The sequence below is a fragment of the Motacilla alba genome, chromosome 6 (genome assembly GCF_015832195.1).
Source record: "Motacilla alba alba isolate MOTALB_02 chromosome 6, Motacilla_alba_V1.0_pri, whole genome shotgun sequence".
Taxonomy (NCBI): domain Eukaryota; kingdom Metazoa; phylum Chordata; class Aves; order Passeriformes; family Motacillidae; genus Motacilla; species Motacilla alba.
This window is the reverse complement of record NC_052021.1, coordinates 9,026,879-9,048,373: the sequence shown is the minus strand read 5'-3', so window position 1 is coordinate 9,048,373 and position 21,495 is coordinate 9,026,879. Positions and strand designations below refer to the sequence as shown.

The window sequence follows — 21,495 nt, the reverse complement described above, 5'->3', positions numbered from 1 at the left end:
AGGCTGTTGATGCATGTGGATCAACAGGGATTCTTGTTCATATCATTTCAGCTTCCTTCCCTTTCACTCTGCTCCATCTATATACTGTGTGTTCCCTCTCCCTTCTGTCTTCCCAGCCCCCTTATCTATATTTCCTACTCCTTAGTGCTGAGCAGTTCTTGCCGTACTGTGCTCTGCATGAAAAAAATGCTTTCTACATTGAATAAATACATTGCAGCGGTCGCTCCTGCAAGCAAGCACTGCTCAGCATCGGGAGCATCTACTAGCGCACGTACAGGTGATGGTTCTAAAAAGTGTGCTGAATGCGCGACAGGGATGCTGTAGCCTGTGCAAGGGGTACAGGCGCCGCCGGCCTCTTTGCGGCCACTCTACCGGGGCTCAGCCGGCGGCGGGGGCCGCTCTTTCCCTGCCGAACCCCCGGCTTCCCGGTGCCATCTCGGGAGCAGGATGCGGCCACGGCTCGCTGTTACCAGGCTTGCGCTTGCAAGACGGCGACCTCCAGGAATCGCTCTTCCTCCCGTTATCCAAAGACTGACATTATCTGTATGTATCACTATAGCGGTCCGTGCCTCAGCCCCGCAGCAACCTAATAATCTTGGTAACATCCTGCTCTCAACTCATTTTCTTGGCAGTAGTTTTAATTACGTTTCAGGCTCCTGAATGAATTTGTTTTCTCTGGATCCGCGGTATATTGAGACGCTTGTCACGTTTGGGTGCCTGCAATCACTGATGCGCTTGTTTTAGGGGATGAATTAGTCTTCTGAGCCTGAGCATGTCCAATTTATGAATTAGATTTCATTGAAAGCTAGAACAAAACAAAATAAGAAAAGGTTCTGCCGTACCACTTTTCTTCCCCACCACCTCGTCCCCAGCGCGGGGATAAAACCCTTGCATTTCCATTTTTCTCCTCAAACACGGATCATGTCCCGGGCTCGAGCGTGTGGAAGGAAGAAGGGGCATTCCCTCCATCTCCCGCTTCGACGCGCTGCCCCCGCGCCGCCCCCCGTCGCTGAAGTTGGAGGAGCGGCAGCGGGCGCAGCCCCGCGCCCTTACCTGCGGGGGCGTCCCGCGGTGCCGGCCGGGCGGGGGCTGCGGGAGGCCACGCCGCGCTGGGCACTCTCCGAGCAGCGGCTGCGGCCCCGCGGAACAGCCTGTCCCCGGCAACCGGGAGCTGCCCACCCGCCTCGCATCCCTGCGCTTGGAGCATCCATCCCCTACCCCTTTCCTCGGGGTGACATACATTACATGTAAAGATACACACATATATGTAATTCTGGCTCTATCTAAATCTACTCCATCGCGGCCAGCTGCCCGGCTGTGGCCCCGGCTGGGCGCTCCCCGCAGCGCTGCGCGCTCGCCCGGCGCGGCCCGTGCGCCCCGCTGCCCGCCCGCCGCGCCGTGCCCCGGCGGCACCGAGCGCCGAGGCTCCGCAGTCACGTGGCGCGGGGGGCGGGCGGCGGCGGCGGGGGGGCCGCTCCGCAGTTCGCGGTCTGCCGGCGCCCCGGCACACACCGAGCGCTGGAGGCTCCGCCGCGCCGCCTGCCAACCCGGGATCTACCTCCGTGATTTTCTAGCCCCGTTTTTTTTTTTGGTTTTTTTTTTTTTTTTTTTTTCCTCCCCATCACCCGTTTTCCTCAATCTTGGATAATTCTTGGGGTGCTGGGGGATTTGGGGATTTTTTTCTAAGAGGGGGGTGTCTGGGCATCTCCCCCCCGCGCCCGCTGCCTTGCTCCACCTGCCCTTGCGCCTTTTTTTTCTTTCCCCCTGTCACTCCACCAAACCCGGGCTGATGTGCTGTGCGAGAGGCTGGAAATGGAAGTGTTGATGCTCTGGCTTTTCCCCTGGATATTTCAGTGCGTTTCGGTGCGGGCGGACTCCATCATCCACATTGGTAAGAGAGGGAGCGGGGGGGGGCGGGTTGGAGAGGGACGCGGTAGATAAATAAATACATAAAGGAAGCGTCTCGTTTAGCCGCGATAATGTCACGGGCAGCGGTGGAACCCAACTCCACGGAGAGACAGGAGGACGGATGGGAGGAAGGCAGCTGTATTCTGCCCCCCGTTGTAAAGTTAGGGCCGAAAGGCCGCCTGTGCGCCGGGCAGGGGACCCGCCGGGGCCGCCGCTGCGGTCTCCCATGTGGCTGGGGAGTCTGTGCTAGGACTTGTTTGCGTGGAAAGGCTTTCTTCCCCCCCACCCCCCGCCTCCTCGCCACCGAAAACAAACAACCACCCCCATCACCCGAGCAGGAGAGAGGCATAATCTGAACGTGCTCGCAGGGAAAACTTTCGGGGAGATAGTCCCCTGGTTTCCATCCCCTGCCGTAGCAGGTGTCAGCCAAGGCGGAATGCGGGGGGCGGAGGGGGGAACTTGGCTGGGAAGGGGTTAGAAAGGCGAGCTTTGCAGCGACTCTGTGTGAGTGTGTGCGTGTGTGTGTGTGTGTCTATGCGCGCAACTGTTGTGGTTTGAATAAGATCTCATTAAAACCCCTGGGCAGCGAGAAGGCTGGATCAGTGGGAGGAAGAGAGGGATGAATAAGAGGCAAAGCAAAGGCTGATGTGAACTTTTATGGCTTCTGAGAGCAAGGCACGGTGATGTCCGCGGGAAGCCTGGCAAGCAAAAGCGAGGCTCTGCAGTCACCTTTTGGCTGGTGTTGAAAGGTACCAGCAGGAACGAAAATGAGGATGTTTAGGGGCGGAGAGGCGGGAGAGAATCACTTGTAGAGGATGATAGAGGAGGAAACGCGGGAGTATGTCCGGGAAATGAAAAGCCGTAGTTCCCACTAGCCTTTCGGGGAGGATGGAACATCAGAAAAAGGAGGGGGCCGGGGTAGGAGTCATTCTGGCGAGGGGAGACTCCACGGATACGGGAACCAAGTCCCGTGTCGACCCGAGGCAGGGAAGGGGACAAGGGGACCAGCCCTGTAACAAGTTTTCCGGCACGGACGGCTCCGGGGCCGGTGGGAAGGAGGCTCCCGTCGTCGCCGCTCGCCTCCGGAGCCTGGGGGCGCAGCCAAGGCAGACGGCATTGCAGAGCCATTAAGGAGATGGGGTCAGCCCTGACCGCAGCGGGGGACTCCGGTCCAGGGGCAGTCTCCTGGGCAGGGCAGCCCCCCACGGCACCGGGGCCAGCCCCGCGGGGAGGAAGGGAGGCGGCGGGGCTGCCTAGGGGAAGGGCCGGGGTAGAAGGGTAGGTGAAGGAGCCTCCGCGGGTCTCTCTCTCGGCCCCGCTTCTCCTGTGCGTTGAGCGTGTCACCTCGGCTTCTCCCCGCACGAACTTCAGCCGGAGTGCTGTTTGTTAACTAAGTGCTGGCAGAAAGAGCGGTCCGCTGGGCAGGAGCGGGGAGCTGCTGTGTGCAGAGCTGTGATGCACACGGGCAGTGCACGGAGGCTCAAGCCACAGGCACGCATGGTGTGAATCAGCAGGACTTTTCCAGGCTGGGGAACGATGTTTTTTGCTTGTTTTGTTGCCAGCTCTAAAGATCTCCCAGCGCCGCGTAGAGCAGGGCACTAAGCCTGGCGTGGGCACACACACGCTCCGCGGAGAGGGATTTTATGTAACACACATCGCCAGATGTTTTCACGTTAACTGCATAAACAGGACAGTGAAATTAAAGCTTCCAGGTTACTGGACACAAATCCCGGCTTCACGTTCGTGTGTGCTTCTAAGCCTCAATAAAAACCGCGGCCCGAAAGGCAGCATCCCAGGGAGAGGTGAGCAGCGAGCAAAAAGTTGGTGGAGTTTCCAAGCCTGCTCCCTTTCCCGTCACTGGCGAAGCAAGTCCAGCACCCCGTCGTGCCTCTGGTTCAGGGCTCCGTAAATGCCGGCGGAGCAGAAGTGACCGGGAGGAACGCTGCGCTGCCCCGTGCCAGGGACGAGGCCGCTCACGTGTGTGGCCCGGCACCACAGGCGTCCGGTGCCCCCGGGGCTGCCTCAGCCGGTGCCGTGCGAGCCGGCTTGAGCCCTGCACTGCCCAGAGGGGAGTGAGGGTCCTGGCCAAACCCTTCTCACCCTCTGCCGCCTTCCTCCCCTCAGGTGCCATTTTCGAAGGCAATGCTGCCAAGGACGACGAGGTGTTCAAGCAGGCGGTGTCGGATCTGAACCTCAATGATGACATTCTCCAGAGCGAGAAAATCACTTACTCCATCAAGCTCATAGAGGCCAACAACCCCTTCCATGCGGTGCAGGAAGGTGAGCGCCTCGGGCGGCACCCACGGCGCGGGGGGGCTGGATACGTGGACGGGACGGAGCTGAGGAAGGATCGTCCCGTCCCATCGGCGGGGAGGCGCCGCCGGTGACAGCCCGGGCCTGTCCTGGCGCTCGGCTGGAAACTTTTCTTCGGTCGGGGGTTGGCGCTGTCTCACAAGGAAAGGGGAGGGACGGCGCGGTGCGGCGGCGGCGCCGTGCCCAGCCCAGCCCAGCCGGACCCGGCCGTGCGAGCGGGGCTGCCCGGGCCGGGGCGGCAGCCGCGCTGCGCAGGGACGGCCGGACAGGGCAGGGCATGAGGGGCTCCACAGCAATCGCCAGTGCCGAGGGCAGGCCGGGCCACGTCGCACCGCTGTCCCCGTGCAAGCAGCAGGGCCGCGCGTGGACGCGTTGGGGCAGGGCACGGGAAGGGTCCCGCCCGCAGGGAGTGAGGCGGTGATGCGGCACTGAGGGGCCGGGCAGGGGGTTTGACTCCGGCCGGAGCGGCCGCGGAAGGTGCGGGCACAAGCCGGCACTCCTCCTCGAGCATCCAGGGAGGCAGGGCCGGGGCGGCAACGTGAGCGTGGAGCTCCCTCGGGGGGCCGGGCAGGGGGTGAGGGAGCCGGCTGAAAGCCTTCCCAGAGTTTGCAAGATCTGAAAAGTAGCTCCGTTGGTAAATCATTCCAATTAGATTTTAATTTTTTTTTTTTTTTTTTTTTTTTTTTTTTTTTTTTTGCGAAAGGGAAACGTTTAAATTAATCAGCTTGCCTTTACAAATAAGACTTTAAAAAGATATTATTTGTGATTTAATGAAGTGAAGGTTAATTATGGCCTAGGTTATTTAAGAAGCTGTGTTTTTCAGTAGTAATTATTCTAGAAACAGAAAGCTATTTATATACCCAGACTAGAATATTTAAAAAATGATTCATCACCAGCCTTACCCTTAGTTTTACAGAGCACAGCGAATCTTTCCTGGTATGAAAATTTGCATTAATCCATATGTATTTATGTCTAAGTTGTGTACATGTAAATTATGGCTACAAAATTATGCCAAATGTTAATTTTCATGAACTCTGAACAATTTCTTCTGCTCACTCTTTTCCTCAGAGTAGGTGCTAGTTAATATTATGAGGAGAAACAGCAAGATACATATTTTCAAGGGCCTCATCCGACTGACTGTAAGATTCCTTCAGCTGCTCTGAAAACTTAGCAAGGTGCTATGAAAAAAAAAATCTTTATGACAGTGGGAAGAAGGGGACTTGAAAACAATACTCCACCCACATATTCAAACACCAGAAGAAACCAAAAATCTCTAAATTCTGGTGGGTTGATTTATTGGCAAAGAATAACCGAACAATTGGATCTTCTTACATTTGTAAAACCTCAGTGTCCTATATTGGAGCTTATTCATATTCATGGAAGTGACAGTAGTTGGCTGGCTGAACAATAGCTTTCAACAATGTCTCTTCTCAGAAGTAAAACTGTATGAAACCATTTTGAATGCCCAGCAATCTGAGCTGGCAGTCTGGTGGATGGGGTCCCTTTGCTCAGTTTTGTTATAAACAGGAAAGCATGACCTAGTGGAGGATTCTTCTTGGTCTAGTAATACTTTTTAAAAATTGAGTTATTTGCTAACCTAGAAGATTGGGGTTGCATTTATGAAGACTACAATGAAAATTAATTATCTTTGTTGAATTTCTATTCTGCATCCACAGAAAAGAGCCTGGTCAGATTTTCAGCCATTTTGTTACAGGAGCTTTGTGCTACCTGATTATATTTAAATAAAGATGTTTTCTACTGTCCCTTCCAAGATGCTCTTCTACTGCTCATTGCAGTTTGAATTGCTCTTTGATGAACTGATAGCATGCTGGAGAATTAAGGAAGTGGTTGATGATTCTTCACTATTTCAAAAAGAATTTGTTCTTTGTGGCTGCTTCCTTAAGGCACATCAAGGTGTTTTCTTTTGGGAGGACTTTGTTACGATCCTTTCTGCAAGTAAAAGCTTGCCACAATGGGAGGCCTACGAAAAGTGTCTGACTTTGCTCAATTTCCTGGCTTGCTTTGTTGGTTCAGGTCAGGTCTTTTTTTTTTTTTAATTTAAGATTTAATTTCCTACATTTGAAACTGTCATCCATGTGGGCAGAATAATCCATGGGATGTACAAGTTGCTGGTCTGTTCTTACTGAGCAGTGTCTCATTGCCCAGTGTTACTTGATGTTGCTCTGATTATTCAAAATGTCATTGTATCTCACTGTTTGGATGTCCTGCTCATTTTGGTAAAATACTGCATGTAGTAGTCAGAAAAACCTGGAGAAAATCTGCTGCCCAGACTGCTCACAGAATATTGCTGCCACTACATAAAATGCCCTGACATCCGCATTATTCTTCTGCACCATCTTTCCAAGGAATGGCATGGAAATCAATGTTGCAAGCCTTAGCTTCAACTTTTTTTACAAGTGAAAACCAATTTGGAGTAAAAATAGACCATTGTCTATCACCACCAGAATAGTTCACGCAAGGAAACCAATCAAATACTGGTTTTATTTGAAGTGTCCTTTGCACAGTCTTGTAAGATGACATTGTAAATTATCTTTAAGTCCTTTTAAAAGAGAACTTTAAAGAGGGACCTTCATTTCAATGATATTGTGCTGGTAGAATTATAGAAAGTCATCATTCCACATAACATAGTCTATTACACAATGAGGAAACTTTAATTACTGACAGAGATAGTTCTAGCATGTGTTTGTCCTGGCATTTACTGCGTAGGTAGAGAACATCTGCATGGGTAGGAAGTGCAGAAGAGTAGTATTAGCAGGGTTTTCTAAGAAGAGCAATGCATTCGTAGAACTGAAGGCCAAACAAAAGATACCTTGCTTTTCATACAGAGTAGTTTTCAGTGCTGGGATGTGCTGAAAAGTATTGCTAGATTTTGCGGGAAAAAAAAAACAAAACTCTAGGGACTTTGCTATAGTGAGATGAGGGAACTATAGTGATACTCTCTGGTGACTGAAATCAGTAAATAAAATTCAGAGATATTTTTTCTTCAAAGACTTGGTGGACACTCATGTTAATGATTGTGTCAGGTACCAGAGAACTGCAGTTAACAAAAAGTATAAATTTTGTTTCCTTCTCTATCTTTCTTTTCAGTATGTATTGCATAAACAAGATCCTGTTGTGCTGTTAAGTAATGAGATTGTTTTGGTCCCATCAAAGTCATTCTATAACAAAGTGCAGCAAATGGGTGCAGGGAGCTCCAGTGGCAAGGGATGAAACAGTAAAGAATGAACAGACCCTGGTGTATGCATAAAATAGGCCTGTTTTGTCTGCCCTTGCAAGCAGTCAGTGCATTTGGTAGAATATTGCTTTTATGTATGTGGCAATTACTTGAGGGAAAAATTGTTTTTTCACTGACTGTTATGGGAGGAAATATACATGGGGAATCATTGTTCTTTTCATATGATTTAGAGAAATAAGCTCAAACCACAAACGTGAAGTTAAACTAGATTCTCACTTCCAAAAGAGTTATGTGCTCAGTTTCAGTTACATGATTGCAGTGTGAGCTTGTTTTTTTGTGTGGCCTGTATTACTAGTACTGTAGTAACCTTTTTGTAATTCAAGGATTCAGATAAGCTCAAAGCTACTTTTTAAGCTTTCTGTTCAAATTGAGATTTCTGAGCTTGTCATTGGTGCTCAGAAGGGACTGCATGCATGACAGGTGGCAAACAGGTTTGTGGATGGGCTTGAAAATGTGATGGCATGTTTAAACTAAAAAAACCCAAACAAAACTGACCTGAAAGTTTTTAAACTGTTGCTTTCAAAGGGGGCATAGTTAGCTGTAGGTCAAAACTGGGACATGGGAAAGCTAATACTTGCCATTTGTAGCATCCTTAGGAGAAGTGATCCAAAGGAGCCTGTTACTCAGAAACTGCAAAACTGTAAACCCCTTTTTCTCAGTGGATGATGCTTACACATCTATGGAGCTTTCCTGGAGCTGAAACTTGCTGTTCTCTCTGCATAGCAATTTCAAATGAATTGTTTCTAATTTGAGAGGCCTTGTATGTGTGCTTGTTGTTGTTAAAATGCTGTCAGTTCTGGAAACCAGAACAAATTTGGAAAATCAGCATGTGATTTGAGAGCAAGAATGGTGTTCCATAAATGGGTTTATTGTCAGTCCCATACACACTGCTGTGGTTTCAGAGCAACTCAGAGCTGCTGAGTTTTTGGGTGTCTGTGCTGTTTACCATTGAGTGAATGTGATCTGTTACCATAGTCTGTAGCACTTGGTAATGATATGTACTTGACATAAAATAGAATAGACAGAATAGACTATTGGAAGTGACCTACAACAATATCTAGTCCAGCTGCCTGAATAATTCAAGGCTGACCAAAGTTCAAGCGTGTTGTTAAGAGCAATGTCCAAATGCCTCAACTACTGACAAGCTTGTGGCATCAAGCACCTCTCTGGAAAGGCTGTTCCAGTGTCTGAAACAGGGGGTTTCTTCCCTTGCACTAAGGAAACGTTTCCTCATGTCCAGCCTAAACCTCCTGTGGCACAGCTTTGAGCCACACATCAGGTCCCACACATCAGGTCACTGGATCTCGGGGAGAATAGATCAGCACATGGCTCTTGATCTCTCTTGTCTCAGCACACAAATGTTACAACCACAGTTGCTTTCTACAGTTTTGTTTGTTGAGAACATGTAAGTTGATCAAATAAGATGAAATATAGATCTGGAGAGCCAGACTCAGCAACTCCATTGCTATTTACATTTATTTGTGAAATATTGCATGTACAAATTACTAGGGTTTTTATTATTGTAATTATTTTAAATTTTTTTATTAAAAATAACCCTAAAAACCGAAACTTTATTGATTTGACCACACTGGCTTGGGGAGCTGGGTGCATAGCTAGGACCTATAGGCCGTACCTAGATTTTTAAAGTAAAGCATTAGGAAAAAATCCCATCTGCCACAATTGCAAAGGATTGGTTTATATCGATGTACTGTCAGTTTTTCTCCAGTGTTTTCTCTTGAGTCTTTCATTGTCAAGTAACTTTACCTTTATCTGCTCTTCTTCCATGCTTGAACACAGATTTCATACTGTTTTCATTGGGGTGCAAGGTCCTGTTTGGAAGTTTTGACAGGTGCACTCCTGACTCTCTGGAAAGCAAATACTGTTACATACCTTTTTTCTTCACTTTAATACCAACTTTCAGCAGTTTTTAAAAGCCAGCCAGAAAGGGTGGGTTTGGGTTCCCACCTGTGGTCAGAGAGGCCTTGCTGTGCAACAACACGTTTTTTCTGCTGGTTCTCCTCATTTAAAAGCTGTTGCTCAGTGGGGAGAATGGGTTTAACAGTTTTACCTCCTTGGGCCCTCTGAGGTCAGACCACGACTTGTTAAGGACTGCCACAGTGAAGACATCTGTGATGCTGTCATCTCATTGTGCTTGTGTTTCTATGCTCTACAGTTGTCTGTCTTGGTGTATTACAAACAAGAGTGTTTTCAGAGCTAACAAAAACAGCAAATTAAAATGTCTATCTCCTGATATTCCTGTGCATTTGTTATGTTGAAAGCAGGGATGTGCAGTAGGAAGGAAAGGAGTTGATTGCCCATGAGGGAGTCCCTTTGGTGCTGAGGATGGAGGCAGGCTGCAGTCTATGGGCCAGTATCTATGCCCCCTTTTGTTGTAGGTTCACCCCTCTTGCTGTTTGTTACTTGGTAGCCAACAGATGTTCTGTTCTGGTCACAGTTTAACTGCGGGTGCAGAATATTTGGTACTTCTGGGAGGCAGTCCCACTCCAGCGTGCCCCTGGTGCAGTTTGGGTGTTTTTACAGGCTGTAGCGGGGTTAGTTCCACCCCAGCCACGTGCTTTGCCTTTGCAGAAGCTCCTGTCAGTTCAGGCTGGGGCTGGGCTGCCCAGAGCTTGGTCTGACACAGTGTCACACACCGGTGCTGCAGGCACTCAGGGGGACAAGGATGTGTCACAGCTTAGCGTCCCAAGGGAGCAAGAGGCTTTCTGTGGAAAAGAAAGTGTACCAGCAGTGTAGATGGGACCTGATTGGGGCACCTGGTCCTGCCCCAGCTTGGTGGAGTCTGGGGGTGGAGGCCACGAGAGGCATCTCAGTCCCTGCTTGCTGTAGGATGACAGGGTCTGCCTTATTATTTTCATGCTTTGCAGTTAAATGACTTACTTAGTTTGAAAGAATTATTTTTTTTTTTTTAATTCCTCCATCTGCATAGCCGGTTAAGTGCATTTCTTCTTTCTTCTAATTGCAGACCTGCTAATACTTTTATTTCCATGTAAGGTGTGGGTGACCCATCTATTTTGAGGGTCTCATATAGAAATTTAGCTGCAGGTTAGGCTATAGTTCTTTTTCAGTATGTAATGGTCTTTCCTACTGATCCTGCTGCTGATCCCACTCATTTACCAAGGAGCTGCAGTTGGGTTTCTTATTCTGGGATTTCATTATGGAAAATATGCTACTCATTAACTGGTATGCTAGAAATTATCCCAAAAGATCAGAAATAAGCAGTGTTCATTAAGATGTTAGGGAACATGTTTTAGGGTCAAAGATTTTCTTTGTGTTTCACTTATTTATTATTTTTTTAGAGAAAATAATTTCCTGAGCACTTTGTTTGTCCGTGGCAGCTGTTCTCAGTCATTAATGTGGAGGAGGATCTGTAAAAGTGAAATGAGTACACAAAACCTCCTCAGCCTGATCTAGTTAAAATAATGGCTCAAGAACAGGATCCTGAACTCTGAAATACAATTTGGATATATGCATATACATGCTTGCCCATATACTCTGTACAAATAATTTAACTGCTAGACTTACTGTAAGGTGTCCAGCAGGGAATATGCCTTGAACCTTTCTGTGTTCAGAATCTTCCAGCTACAGATGATTAGGAGATTGACTATCTAAGTATTACATTTTAAATTACATCTTTATACTTGCTGAATGAGATGAATTTAATATTTTGATGTGATTTATCATGCTGAGATTGAGCTGTACAGTGAAAGTAGTTAAAGCTGCACATTCTTTAAATGGAGGGGATGTCATGTTTATTAAAACTGTTTGTGGCTTACCACAGTTGTTTACTGGAAGGGAAACAAAACAAAGACTCAAAGCCAAGTTATACATCTGACTGTAAGACTACAGCACACCAAGACTGTAGCTGAAACAGTTACTTCACATTTCACTTTTTGTCACTTCAGAGCAGCCAAAATCTTTTTAGGCAAAAATCAAAATGTTTCTCATACTTTTATTCATAATAAATTTCCTCTGAGGGGAATTCCTGCTGTGTCTTTATTTGTCTCTGTCATCTTGTGCTTAGAGGTGTTTTTTTAACTTGCCCCTCAGAAAAAAAAATATTACTTAGATTGTTGGAATCATGCTGCTGTGTGAGTCTTGTAATTGTAGGAAATTTAACTTTTTTTTTTTTTTTAAACCTGCAAATGTGTCTGTTTTTCTGAAAGTGACTGGCTAGAGTAAAATTGATCCACAGAGCTCTCTTTTTTTTTTTTTTTTTTCTTGGCAAGACATTTTTCCATAATTTTCAGTTATTTGAGTGGATGATTTTGAAAAATGGTTTACATGTTCAATTTCACATTTTTATACTTCTTTTATTTTGATGTGATAATACTTGCAGTGATTTTTCTTACGGACAGAAATGCTATGGGTCCTTTCCACTTGGAAACCTGTTGAAAGTGGTCAGGTTTCAGAGTGAGGAATGACATGTTTTATGCACAGGGCTTCCTTACACAGAACTGTGTTGGCTCTGAGGTTGAAATCCTTGGTGTCATCTTGAGAATCCTTTCCATTTCATTCTTCACTGAGGAACGGGAGCTGCTGATGCTGATCCTTAGTGCAGCTCTTTTCATATTAGGAATCTTGTCAAGCAAATGGAATTGAGATTGTTAAGTAGTATAGAACATTTTGAGATACTTGTTCTATATCATATGTAGATCTGTAATAATTTCAAAGGCAGATAATAATGGTATGCTAATATGCCAGGTTTTCTTTCATTTACATAACTTTCAGATGATAAATATCTGAAATGAGAACTATGTTGAACAGCTTTTTTTTATATTTTTCCTAATAGCTTGCATTTAATTATAATTTGGAGACTTGATTGCTGTGTTTGAAAAAGGGTTCAGGTTTGTGGGTTTGGAGTGCTTTTTATGGCCTGAAAGGTTTGCCTTATCAGAAAGAAGCTGTCTGCACTAGCACAGCTTTTGTAAAGTTCCTTCATTCTGACCCTGTTGTGCCTGTCCATTTTCTCTCTTCTGCCTATTACATATTCATGTATGCAGTTAGAATACTGGAAAGCACTAACAGCCAGTCCTTAAAGGTAGAAAGAACCAAGAGGCATTAATTTCAAGTGTTGTTTGGCTGCATTAAAACACACAGCAGGGTTTCTGCTGCTTGACCTTACTGAGAACTATTCCCTTAGCAACCTTTCATAGAGGGAGTAAAAGGACAGTAAGAAAACAATTTCTCCCCCATATAGTCAACAGAATAATATCTAAGAAATTAATTTCTCTCATATAAACACATGAATCTCCAGCCAAAAAAACCCCAGTGGGGCCAGGGACTCATTAAGTACCCTATTCCTCAGTCTAGTAATTTTATCCTCTGCTTTTTAATTTACTTATCTGAGTCTTAGAGATTTTAACTAGTAACATTGCTGATGGAATGCTTTCAATGTCCTCAAAATCTAGTTGACAATCTGGTTTGTTCTTATTTAAAAATGAAATAAAAGGATTTTCCATAGAATGGAATGTTTGTGAAGTTAATGAGACTTGTTTTTGTCAGCAAGTAAATGACCTTATTTACACCATTACATGATATTTAGGAAACAACAATTATTTGCTGCTTGATAATACTTTCAGTAGAGAAACTGTGTAATGATCTAGAGCATTTCCATAGCCCTTTGTCTTCCTAACCTCTCTGCTCCTAAATAAAGGTAAAACTTGGAATGATGGAAGGAGGAGTTGGCTTACGGGAGACAGAGTCTCTCAATGTCTTTGTGCATTTGCAAATCCTTTATTTTAAAACAATTTGTTTAAATTTAATTTTACATTGATTTAAAAAATGCTTCATAACTCCCAAGTAAACTCTGATGTACATTGAACATTGTCTTGTGTGCAATATTAGCTGCATTCTAATTGAAATGACTGATGATTTGCCCATTTTCTATCCTACTTGAAAATATTTTTGGAATGAGAAAAGTTATCTGAGAATTTTAGAGAAAAGGAACTTAGGAACTGATGTCTGAAAGGGTCAAACCAGAGAGGGCTAGGATGTTGAAGCGCACAAAAAATAAAAGGGAGCAGCCCAATTATCTGCTTTAAGTTTTTTTTTTTTTTTTTTTTTTTAGTGAAACTTTCTCTTTTTTCTTTCTTTCCTTTCAGCTTGCTTTCGTGCTGAAGTTCATCAGTTACTGTGGAAGTAACAGTGTTTTTGGTATAGGTAGGACTTAGTGACCCAAAGAGAAATAGAAAAAGCTTGTTCCTCCTCTGGTCTGAGCAAGGTGTTTGCACAGTGTGGGTCTGGTTTCTAAAGAGGCCGGAGAAGGGCAGGGGTGCCACATCTTAGACCAGTAATCATTTTGCTAATAATCAGCCTGTGCAAGGCATTTCACTTTCCAAGAGGAGAAAAGGAATTTTTGCTCACAGGATGAGATGGGGAAAGATAAAAGATACAGTGTAGCACAAGTTGAGGTTGACAGATCTCAGCTTGTAGAAATCCACTTACCCAGGACAGCTGGACAGGAGCATGCCCTTATCTGGGTTAAAGCATTGTGCAGTCCATATGAAAAGTAATCTCATGTTTCAGCACTACCTAGCTTTTTTTTTTTTTTTTCCTTTAAAAAAACCCTCTTTCTAAAGGCTTAATGCTTTGTTATGTGTTGATGGCAGTTTACATTTTTGTGACCATGGTGTGTCCTCTTTGCTTTTACCTTGCTATTTTGAAGTATAATGTAACATCAGACAAAACTGAGAGTCATCTGGGCAATGTAATTAGTGATACCTGATTCTTTTAGAATCAAATCTGCAAGCCTAGTTCTCAAAAGTGTCTTTGAGTACTGTCTTTACTGTCTTTGAGTAGACTTTTTTTCAGTAATCCATTATTTTTCTCAGGAAGTGTTTGTCTCTGTTGTCCATTTGGTTTGTTCTTAGCGTTTTATTGCGAAGTCAGGGACTGTAGAGTTGTAGCTGGTATCTTTATGCCTGGTGTTCTTAACTAAAACTCCAGTTTCTCAAAAGCATCTAGCTGAGGAGACTCTGCTGTCTGTGATTGCATGTTCCAGAGCCACTTCATCACTTCTAGCCATGCACCATTTTGTATGAACAGCAGGTCCATCATTCTGCCTCCTGGTGAGGTCTGTAAATTTTGTAAATGTAAATTTTATCTTCAAATTCTGATGTCTTTTTTATCTGTTTTCTCTTGTTTGGCAGCATGGTGTTCCCCCCATACTTCCCTCTTCCCTGCCACTGCTCAATGCAAAAGATGTTATGAACATGCTTTTCATGATTTACTGGATTATTTTATTTCCACTGCATTTTAATCATTGTGATGACATCTGTTGGCAGCAGTACACAGATGCTTTGTCAGGGTATATTCTGAGGTTTGTAAATGCTTACTAAATCTACATGACAAAACTAAGGTTTTGTTTTTTTCATTTACATAGCAAGAAGTGGGATTGCATTATGGAAATGGAAAGTTGTCTCTGGAAGGTTTAGTGCCTTTCAGTGACCAACAGGTGAAACCTCTAAGTTTCATGTAGCTTCCTCTGTGTTACCTGCTGCAGTGAGCCTTGCATTACAGAATTAAACCTCTCATCCTGCTTTCACTGATATGAAGGGTAATCTTCCTCTCTTTTTAAAATTTTTTATTTTAAAAAGATTTTAACCTTTAATACTGTCTATCACTGCCATTATGACGAAATGGAGAACACACAGGGACAAGAAGCCAGAGCTGCTTCTTCAAGGCATCTCTATGGCTCTCAAGAATGGCAAAATATCAGGAATATAAAAAAGAAATTATAGCACTGGCCAGTTGTCTTTGCTTTAGGGTATTCTGGCAATGCTAGTACCTAAATGTAGTCAGACTAAAATGGTAGTTTGGTGAAAAAGCTTTTGTGAACTTGAGGCATATTATGCATTGTCATAATTTCATAAGGTGTTTGTGTTTTCTTTCTTGTGTTAATTATGTTCAAAGAAGTGTTGCACTTTGTGCAGCTCAACATGAAGAAAAGTACTTGGTGATTTGCAAGAAATACCTTGTTGATCAAAGATGGGAGTTCATGTCCTGCATTCATGGTGGCACTGGGGCTCTAAACCAGTTTTTGGTAATGCTGGTAACTGGTCTTTGTTGTTGCTGGCCTGCAGGGAGACTGTTTGTAATCTGGAGTCTTGTCTCTTGCCTTGAGAAATTGTGGGTGGTTGTGTTGAGTCAGTAGAAGTGGCACATCTAAAGGATGCTGTGAGAGGAAGGCTCGGAGCAGGATGTGTGTCATGTTATGCTTCTGAAATGTATTTTCTCCGAAGAATAAATGAATAAGCTGTGACATGGGGTAATTAATAGGGAAGCAAATTCTCTTAGATCTCCTGTGTTTGTAAAAAGAGAAAATGTGCTTTAAAGTGATGCATTCTTTTGGGCTTGCAGGGGAGAAGAGCTTTTAGTCTGTAACTTGTGACAGACTTACAGTGTAGAAAGTTGTGTTTTTTATATATATATATATTTTTTTTTTTTTTCTTCCAGAAATAGCATTTCTAAATTGCCCGGGGGTGTAGTTTACCTCTGTATAAAACCTGTGCATGGAGTGTAAGTTAACTGTAAAATTCATACACTGTGAAATGCAGCAGAGGAGCCCAGAAAACTACTGAACAAGGCCCTGGAGAAAAATATGTATCTTACATACACACAACACTTTACCTGACAAAATTCAACTTAAACTCAGTCACGAGAGAATCAAGGGACAGGAAGAAAAAGGTCTTAGCCTGGATTGCTCAGTTCACTTTCTGGGACAATTAGGGGAACTAATAAGGTAAAATTGCTCTGTCTGAGGTTGAAGAAGAAATAGAAGGAGTTTCTCTGAGTGCAGAACAGCACAGCAACAGTTGGAAAGGCTCTGCTGGCTCCAGTGCCCCTGAGAAGTTCCTTAAGGCAAATTGAAGGCTCTGATCTGTCTGCCATTTAAATCTGTACCCAGATACTTTGCTGGTGAGGTGAACCAGACTTAGGAAATACAAATAAATATATAGATTTAAAAAGTTCTGTCATATCTCCATCTCTTCAGGGCTACTTTGAATGTATAATTTGAAAATATCTTATCAGATTATCAGATTAACTGGGAAATAGTCATATATCCTAGGGCGCCTTTGGCAAATGCACTTTGAAGCTGAGAATTTTAAGAGGTATTTTCAAGATTTAGCGTGTTATTACAATGTTAATAAGTAGCTTGAGAACTGAAGAAAAACTTATGATAGTGTTGATAAGATGGAAGCTATCTGAGGAAGCTGCGCTACAGCTCAGATAGACATGCATGAGAGAAAATGAAATTGCTCCTCAAAAAAGGTCAGTATATATGTAAACTTGGCAAATAAAAAAAAATTCTGGTGATGTTACATATACGAAAAAAAGAGACTTTTTTTTTTAGCTTTTGGTCAGAAAGTTTTCTATCAGGTATTACAAAATCATTTTTGTGGGGTTTCACGCCCACCCAGGGTGCCAGATGTTGGGTTTCACCCCCGGATTGTGGTGACCCCGAAAGATGGAAAAGTCTCTCCTCCAACCCGTGCCTTTGAAGAAAGACTCAGCAGTCTTCTGTTGTCTGTTCTCAAGGTTGTTTATTGTTGGTTATCTAAAAGATTCTTCTCCCTGAACTGCTGTGGCCCGTTCAGCAGGTCAGACAAAGGCACTCTGCCCTCCCAGGGGGCTGGTGCCATCTTTTATATCATATATTACGTACTACATGTTTATACCTTTTCTCCAATGCCTACTATCTATATTGAATGGTGACTTTCTACTCTAAACCAATCTGTGAGTGCCAACATCACCAAAGACATGGAGGCTAGGAAGGAGAAAGAAAGACAGGGCACACCCAAATCCCTCCATCTTAGATCTCCTTACCCCCATGTACAAAACTTGGACCCCTGCGTACAAGGCTTAAAACCCCCCTGTACAGCACTCAAAAATCCTTCCTTTCACTTCGTGACTACTTCTACTATGCTATCTAAACTTGTGTGTGTGTGGCTTGTAATGCTTCATACAGAGTTAGTAATTTGCTCCATGGGCTAAGATCAAAACCCCACGTGTGTCTTTGGCTGCATGCCAGGGTCTCAGAGCCCCCTGCCAGCAGCTCTGGCCATCCAGGGCACCCAGAGGGATGTTCTGGATTCCGACACATTTTCCTTATGAAACCATACAGAGAGACAAATGAAGATGTAGTTTGATCTTGGTCTCCTAAATTCCAATTTACAAAGTTTTGTGAGTTTCTTCATGAGAGGTTGTTAATATGAAGTGTGTCTGTGAACTTTCCAAATGATTACTAATTGCCTTTGTATCCATATTTGCAAATATTAGTTCATGTGGGACAAGCAGGGCCATCAATGTAGTAGAATGTTCACACTGCTTTAGAAAATTGTGCCTACAATGCAGTCATCTGAAATAATACTGAGATTTAAGTTAATGGTGGGAAATATTTGCTGACAGGGCTGGCTTCAAGGCATTCTTTTTCCTTCCTAAAGGCTGATAAAATTCATTGAAATGTTCTGAAGTATATTGATGGTTGTCTCAAGATGGCTTAAAGAAGTATTATGCCATTCTCCTCATAATTATAGTCTCTTTTTGATGAGATTTTACAGGAAGTTAATTTTATCTCTTTTTCTATAGAAAAGTATTTATATAGAAAGTAAACTTGTTGAGACTATTAGTTATCTTGATACAGGGAAAGACCAGTTGATTTTCTGGATGCTGATCCTGGATTAAGTTTTAAATTGTGGAATTTTAACTCTGACTCCAGTTGCTGGTGTATGAAAATAGTCAGGTGAGCAGAAATGGGAGTCCAATTTTTCCAAGCTCTGATCTGTACAACACAGTTAGGAAGACAGAACTTTCTGACCTCTGTGTGCATCCTTGGGATTTGAGTTCCTCTTCCTAGTGCTCACAAAGTGTTGTCAGATACTTCATGCCTGCTCCCGACACGAGAGAGGCCCAAAAAGGGATCTTCCTCTGGAAAGATAGCTTAAGGTTCTTAGTAGTCTTTAGCTTCATTTCTTATTTTCTTTCCTTGCCTTCTCACTGCTGGCATCCTTTGATCACCGAAGTACCAGAGGAAGTGATATTTGGTAAATCAGCCTGGTGCACCTCTTGCTTAATTCTGTTATCACTTTGCAGTGCTTGTTTAAATCAGAAGTGGGTTAAAGAAGATGTGGACTTGGGAAGAAATTTTTCTCCTGGGTGAGATAAATGGGGAACAGCTGCTTGCTTCATTTTCACTCTCTGTGCTCTGTTGGATGTGATCCATTTTTCAGTTTTCTGAACTGTTTGGGATAGAACAGTTGATATTGTTGGGGGTCAGTACAACAGCCCGAATTTCATCTGCTCTGCTCTTGAGTTGTGTTGCAGTTCTGGCCTTTGGCCTCTTCCTGTAGACTTTTTTTCTGTACCTCTGGAAAAGTTTCTGAGTGCATTGATCATGTAAATATACTGAAACTTGGTCATGTTGTTGGTTTTCAGTTTTGTTTTTTTTTAATTGCCTAGTTTGGTCTGTGATCCACATGTTGAAACCAGTTGTAGAAGATTTAGGAAATAGTCCTTGGTGTTCTCAGGACCCATGTGTTATTGACTCATTGATGATATTTTCCTGGGATTGCAGAGAATTGCAATCAGTGATCCCAATGGTCTTTCCAGCTTTGTCCCCCTGGCATGGAAAATAAATACAGAATTGTAGAAGGATTTAGGTTGGGAAAGACCTTTAAGATTATTGAGTCCAACCATAAAGTGACAGTGTGCTCAATGTCACTAACGTCATGCTTATGTTGATTTTCCTTAAAATAAATAATAATCTGTTAAATATTTTTTTTTGTGGTATTGAGGGTTTCTCTTGTCATTAGTTGACTACAAAGACTTAAAAAATTGACTGGTGTTCTTGAATGATAAGCCTTTATCTAGGAGTTGACAAGCAGAGGAACAACCCCCTTGAGTTCGCCAGTCTTGTTTTCTGAAGGGAAATACAATGTGAAGGAGGAGAACCGTGTCTTTGAAGGTATAAACCTGAAAAATATGAAATGAAGATAAGAATTCAGGATGTCTGACAACCATAAGCTCAGATATTGGCCTGTTTGCCAAGCATGACTGTTCCCCTGTCATAATGCAGACTAGAATTCTTTAATAGCTGCACTTCAGTGCTTTTAAGCTAGTGAGTGATTATTTCATCTTCTGTTTATATCATTCATCAAAGCAGTCTGGGCTGACAAGGCCTGGAAAACTCTCAAGGATTTGCTGCTGTTAATGCAGTGTACTACAGTGGGACCTTTCGTGTACAACGATGTTGCTGAGTACTTTTAATACCACAGTCTCTATTGTCACTGACTCACTAAATCATAGGAGCTGCATGTTCCTCCCCATCTGCCTCATTTGAACCGACTGCAGAAAATTCCCTCTGTAACTTGCATGTGAACATTTGAAGTTGATTATATTTGTTGCCATTGATAGCAAACAGTAGTTTGCTGCTTTTGTAAGACTCAGACCATTTGCTTAAAATAGAAAATAGAGAGAATTAGCTCTGTGAATATTTTGATGAACTTCACTGTTTTCAGAAGTATAAATAAATCATTATATTTGATAATGTTTTACTGTTCTAATTTATTGAATTTATTAGATGTTTCTTCAGCTTTCTTCAGTTCATAGAAGTGTAGTCTGAGAACCAATACTTGCTTTTTTTTTTTGTTCACAGAGGTTTGAAAGCATAACTTCATAACCTTCAGTAACCATGTGAACTTTTGCCTGGCTTGATTCTCAGCCATATTAGAGCTTAGGTTTTAGACCACGCATAACCTCATGGCAACTCTTTGTTTCTAAGTAGTGCAAATCACTGTTACTTTTTACAAGCAGGCCCAGAATTTGTGCACAAAAGGTCTTTCCAGGCCCACGTGTGTTTAGACCTGATCTGTGACTGAGACAATGTGAATACAGTGAGCATGAGCCACGTCCAGTCCTGGGGTTAATTCTAACCTGTCTGTTGCAGAGCTTGACTCAGTCATGGGAGTCTCCTTTGGGATGCATTTCTTCTTTCTTTCCAGGTTAGCTTGGCTCTTCAGCCTCAGTGAGTGTGTGTCTTATACAAGAGAACAACTCAACTGGTTTGCGGCTTATGCTTATTGCAGTCACTTGGTTTTTGCAGTATTTTTGAAAAGTTACACCCCTTTAACTCAGACACAAATGATCCTCTCAAAGGTGACAGTGTGCCCAGCTGTGCTGGCTGGAGACAACCAGGGCTCTGTCACTGGACTAACTGCTTCCAGCTGAGTCATGAGCCTCAGCAGGCTTGATGGTCCTGTAAAGACTTGAAGTGGTTCACTCTAAGAGAAAAGACTGCAGTCTGATATGTGCTGTTCAATATAGGCACAAAATAAAGACTATAGCAGGGGAAGTTATTTGTTGAAAAGTGTTCAGTCAGCTCTACAAGAAATAGGCAATAAATTCGCTTGACTGTCTTCATTAAACCCCAAAACATCTGTTGCAACACTTTTTATGGTAACTGGAGTAGGTATTATATCTGACTGTAAAAGTTATAGATAACATAGCTTTAAAAATTTATTGCCTGTTTTACTAGTCATTGACAAATAATTTCTAAAAGGAGGCTTTACAGGGTCTGATCTGTGGAGTTCAGAGATTTGGGGTTGAGAGTATCTAGGTCTTGCAAGGAGAGTCTGATTGAAGATTTGATATCAGATGATCTTCCAAGCTCGTAGCCAACTATTGCTAAGAAATGAGGAAGAGCTAGTGAAGTGTGGACAATGGGAGAAGGAAAAACCAGAAAAATCCCTACAGGGGTCTCCCAGCCCTAATGTCACCCATGCAGGTGAAACTTGGTATCCCATCCTAAAAACATCTTTAAACTGTAACAAGAGAAAGGCTCTACTTACCCAAATTGCCACACTGTATTTAATAATTTACTGTAGCTTCAGGAAGTGAATCTGGAAACAAATATGTCAGGAGATAGGGCAGAGCAGGAGCTGCCGTTACTGGATAGTGCAAGTCATACAGAAGAGTTCTTAGTCTCCTTTTTTAATACACAA

General features: G+C 43.7%; 1 protein-coding gene across 5 annotated transcripts in view; it reads left to right on the top strand.

Moving 5' to 3' along the window:
• The first annotated feature begins 1,583 nt into the window (after positions 1-1,583).
• Positions 1,584-21,495, top strand: part of GRID1 (glutamate ionotropic receptor delta type subunit 1) — a 486,075-nt gene continuing 466,163 nt past the window's right edge. Inside the window, exons 1-2 of one of the 5 annotated variants that reach the window (XM_038140277.1) lie at positions 1,584-1,891; positions 4,033-4,188. In XM_038140277.1, the coding sequence (XP_037996205.1) occupies positions 1,813-1,891; positions 4,033-4,188 (235 nt within the window). In that variant the 5' untranslated portion in view covers positions 1,584-1,812. Of the gene's footprint in view, positions 1,892-2,673; positions 3,711-4,032; positions 4,189-21,495 lie in introns of those variants that run through there. The other 4 variants (XM_038140278.1, XM_038140279.1, XM_038140282.1 and 1 more) reach the window with 4 other exon arrangements.